The sequence below is a fragment of the Gekko japonicus genome, unplaced genomic scaffold (genome assembly GCF_001447785.1).
Source record: "Gekko japonicus isolate JY-2015 unplaced genomic scaffold, Gekko_japonicus_V1.1 scaffold4168, whole genome shotgun sequence".
NCBI classification, from domain to species: Eukaryota; Metazoa; Chordata; class Lepidosauria; order Squamata; family Gekkonidae; genus Gekko; species Gekko japonicus.
The window spans coordinates 32,602-36,781 of NW_015167668.1; the positions used below are offsets into that span (position 1 = coordinate 32,602).

A 4,180-nucleotide genomic window follows, 5' to 3' on the forward strand; every position below is an offset into this window, starting at 1 on the left:
TGACGTAGGTTAGGCTGAGAGGGTGTGACTAGCCCAGGGTCATCCAGCCATCTTCCGTGGCAGAAGTGGAGATTCAAACCTGGGTTTTTACCCAGATCCTAGTCTGACATTTTAACTGCGACATCACGCTAGCTCTTCTAGGCCGTGAAATAACAATCTCTTCATTTCTTGTGCTGTGACAACATAATAGCTTTTTGGCAGCTCTACTCAGGTTTCTGTGGCTTACGGTATTTGGTAAGGTGGGAATACCAGGCTGCTTGTGTGAAACAATTGTTCTTCCTTATCTTTCATTGCAGGGAATCAACAAAAAAAATCTTAATAGTTGCTGCTGCTGCGGATGCCCGTGGGTCAGAGAATGGCACTTACCAATTTGTATTCTTTTTGGGACAGGACCGTGTCCTTACCTGACTCTGAATGGATCCTGCAATTTCTGCTGCTGCTCTGGCCCTGGGAGGACCCTCACCCTGGCTCTTAGCACTGCTAGGGACTTTACTAGCAACGTTTGCGGCAGCTTACAAACTGGGACTAGTCTACCAGCTTCGGCATCAGGTAAATCTGAGATCAGTTCCCCTTTTTCAGATACCTCACTGTCAGGTAGCCTTGTCATGGATCTGGAATGTGGAGGGGTGCCCTCCTCCTCAGCTCTTCCCTGTCCAGCTACTGTGTGCTATCTCAGACTTGACCTTGTAGTCTCCAGCTGCATTTTACTCGGCTGGGAAAGTAACAGCTTTTCGCTTTGCCCGCTTCCTCGCTTGCTTTCGCCCCTGCTCGCGAACGATAATCATTGGCTTCTGCTCATTGGGGGGGGATGTTTGATTTCACTATAAGTCAGAGGCCCTTATACTGACGGCCATTCCTGACACAAGCTGTACACGTGTTCTTTAGTACTGGAACCACTAATAAACAGTTATCTTCCTCTGAAACCCTGTGTGGTGTGACCTGCCTATGGAGCCTGACACATCCTCTCCCAAGATGGTGCACATGACCTTTGCCCGCTTCCTCGCTTGCTTTCGCCCCTGCTCGCGAACGATAATCATTGGCTTCTGCTCATTGGGGGGGGATGTTTGATTTCACTATAAGTCAGAGGCCCTTATACTGACGGCCATTCCTGACACAAGCTGTACACGTGTTCTTTAGTACTGGAACCACTAATAAACAGTTATCTTCCTCTGAAACCCTGTGTGGTGTGACCTGCCTAAGGAGCCTGACGCTCACATCCTCTCCCAAGATGGTGCACATGGTTTCGACGCTGTAGACCCAAGCTGTGGCCACATTTATCCAGTTGCCCTTTGTTAGGGGTGTGATCCTGGGATTCATTAGCATTGATATTAATTAATTTACATTAATTATAGTCTGCCTGTCTCGCTGAGACTCAAGGTGGATTACACGGAGTGAGTCAATACAATCGTTCAGTAATGAAATAGGATTAGGATTGTAGGCAGATGGAGCCGATGAGAAATCTAAGGAGAGCAACAGGACTGAAGCAAAGCAGAAGTATTGGTGCATTAAATGATGCAAAAATTGCATAGTAGGGCTCTATCTGGAGCAAGCTATACACAGTCACATAGATTCCATGTCACTTATCATTTATCCATGTAATTTTGTAAACCGTTTTGTACTGTTTGGTGTCGTGGTTAAGTACACGGACTCTAATCTGGGAGAACCGGGTTTGATTCCCCACTCCACCACTTGCACTTGGCTGGCTGGCCTTGGGCAAGCCATAGCTCTGGCACAGCTGTCCTTGAAAAAGTAGTTTCTGTCAGAGCTCTCTCAGCTCCACCTACCTCACAGAGGTGTCTGTGGTGGGGAGGGGAAGGGAAAGGAGTTTGTAAGCCGCTCTGAGACTCCTTTGGGTAGTGAAGGGAGGGGTATAAATCCAATCTCCTCTTCTTCTACTGTTGCAACCCTATTGTCTGTGTAGAAAAGCCCCCTCAAATAATTCAGTATTTCACAGAACAAAGGCTGAATCCAGGGGTGCCTTGAAGACTAACAAAGTTTTATTCTGGGTACAAGCTTTCGGGTGCATGCACACTTCTTCAGATACACTGGAACAGATGTCGCCAACCATTACGTATAGGTAGAGTGTGTTGCCAGGAAGGGCTAATCAGAGTCAAGATGCATAAGTAACTGAGCAAAAGATATAGCTGAGACTGCAGGAAGGCAACCGGTAAGACCTATGAATAGCAGCAAGTTAGCATATGGCATAATAAAAGAGTTTGCAGACAGTTGCGAGAACCGAATGACGTTACCATGTGAATGACTTCAGGTGGGTAGCTGTGTTGGTGTGAAGCAGTGGAACAAAGTTTGAGTCCAGTGGCACCTTTAAAATCAACAAAGTTTAATTCTGGGTATAATTATTTATTTATTTAATCACATTTATACCCCACCCTCCCCACAATGCAGGTTTAGGGCGGCTCACAGTCAGTACATACTGATCTGCTGAAGTGTGCATGCACACAAAAGCTTATACCCAGAGTTAGCTTTGTAGTGAGATAAGAAACCGATATCTCTGTTAAGCCCTCGGGGATCCATTGTCTCGAGTGTTGTAGTAACTTGTAATTCAGCAATTTTCTGTTCTAGTCTGTTTCTGAAATCCCTTTGCAATAGAACAGCTACTTTGAGGTTCCCCATTGAATATCTTGGAAGGTTGAAGTGTTTTCTTACAGTTTCTCAGTTTTGTGATTCTTGATTCAGACTTATGTCCATTTATCCTTTGGTGTGGGGTTTGACCTGTTTGCCCTGTGTAGAGAACTGAAGGGGATTGTTGGCACTTAATGGCATATACAATGTTAGAAGATGAGCAAGTGAATGAGCCCAAGATGGTGTAGTTGTTGTTCATGTTATTAGGTCCAGTAATTGTGTTGCCTGGGTGTATGTGAGAGCAAAGTTGGCATCTGGGTTTATTGAAAGCTGTGGTACCAGTCTCTGTGTTCAAATTAGATGTTGTATTACTGTGGGTGAGGAGTTGTTTGAGATTGGGGGGCTGTCTGCGGGCAAGAAAAGGTTTGCCCCCCACTGCTTGTGAAAGAGAACTGTTATTACCCTGTAGAGGCTGAACAAGGTCTGAGTCCAGTTTAAGACCAACAAAGTTTTATTCAAAGAACATGAGAGAAGGCAACGTTGGATCAGGCCAATGGCCCATCCAACACTCTGTCATACAGTGGCCAAAAATACCAGGGACCCTCAGGAGGTCCACCAGTGGGGCCAGTATAAGTATAAGCTTTTGTGTGCAAGCACACTTTGTATGATACTTTGTCAGACATCAGTAAATCACTGGCAATACTTTGAACTGTTTTGAGTTGAGAGCTGTAGTACGACCACTTGTGATGTTCTGTTGTTGTCTCTTTTGGGCCTGTCTTTGCAACAGGTTTACTCTGGGTACCATTCTGGCTTTGTTAATCTGTTTCTTGACTTATCAGGTCGATATTTTAGTTCCAAAAATTTTTGTTTTCGAACTTGTGGGACTTCAATTGTTGTGCGTACGTACTACAATGCTAAATGCAACATTTTCCCGCTCCTAAGAATCTTGGCTCTTTTTTTTGTTTTTTAAGTGTCTGATTCTGGGCTAAGAGTCCAACACACTGGGGAATTTTGCTGAAGAGCTGAAATGCCAGACAAAGAATGATGAGGCTTTCAAGAGCTGGGGATCTGAGACGTCTTTGTTCTGCAAACTATGTCTTTCCTTGTGTATTCTGGTCCCAACTGGTCATGTGAAAGCCCAGGAAAATTAAAAATAGGAAAAGTGGGGAGCACTGGAGGGAAAAAAACTGGACTTTTTTGATTGAATGAAATGCCGTGTAATACAAAGCTGTACCCACATATTTTTTTCCACGCTATACTGTGAGTCAAACTACAGCATTAAATAACTCTTATGTATGCTTTACAGTTTTGCTTTTAGAACTCTAACAGTGGAGTCCTAACGGTGATAGAAGGGTGTTTAGAATTGTGCTTTCCAGCATTTTGTCAGACTCCTGGTCAAGTTACTCTCAACAAAACACTCTCTTTGGCAGTGGTATGTTTATTGAGATATATGCATGATACAGAACAGATTGGAACTGTGTTAGAACTGGTGATTTGGCGCACACCAAAGCAGATATAGGTAATTCAAACAAGACCCCTTTGGCCCCAGGAAAATTACTGCCTCTATAAGAGATAGGTCCCACTCACACCCACTCCCCTC

At 44.5% G+C, this 4,180-nt stretch overlaps 1 protein-coding gene across 1 annotated transcript in view; it reads left to right on the forward strand.

Annotated features, from left to right (window-relative positions):
* Nucleotides 1-390: 390 nt before the first annotated feature.
* ILVBL (ilvB (bacterial acetolactate synthase)-like) overlaps nt 391-4,180 on the forward strand; it is a 30,159-nt gene continuing 26,369 nt past the window's right edge. Inside the window, exon 1 of the mRNA XM_015414126.1 lies at nt 391-549. Within this exon, the coding sequence (XP_015269612.1) occupies nt 415-549 (135 nt within the window). The 5' untranslated portion in view covers nt 391-414. The remainder of the gene's footprint in view (nt 550-4,180) is intronic.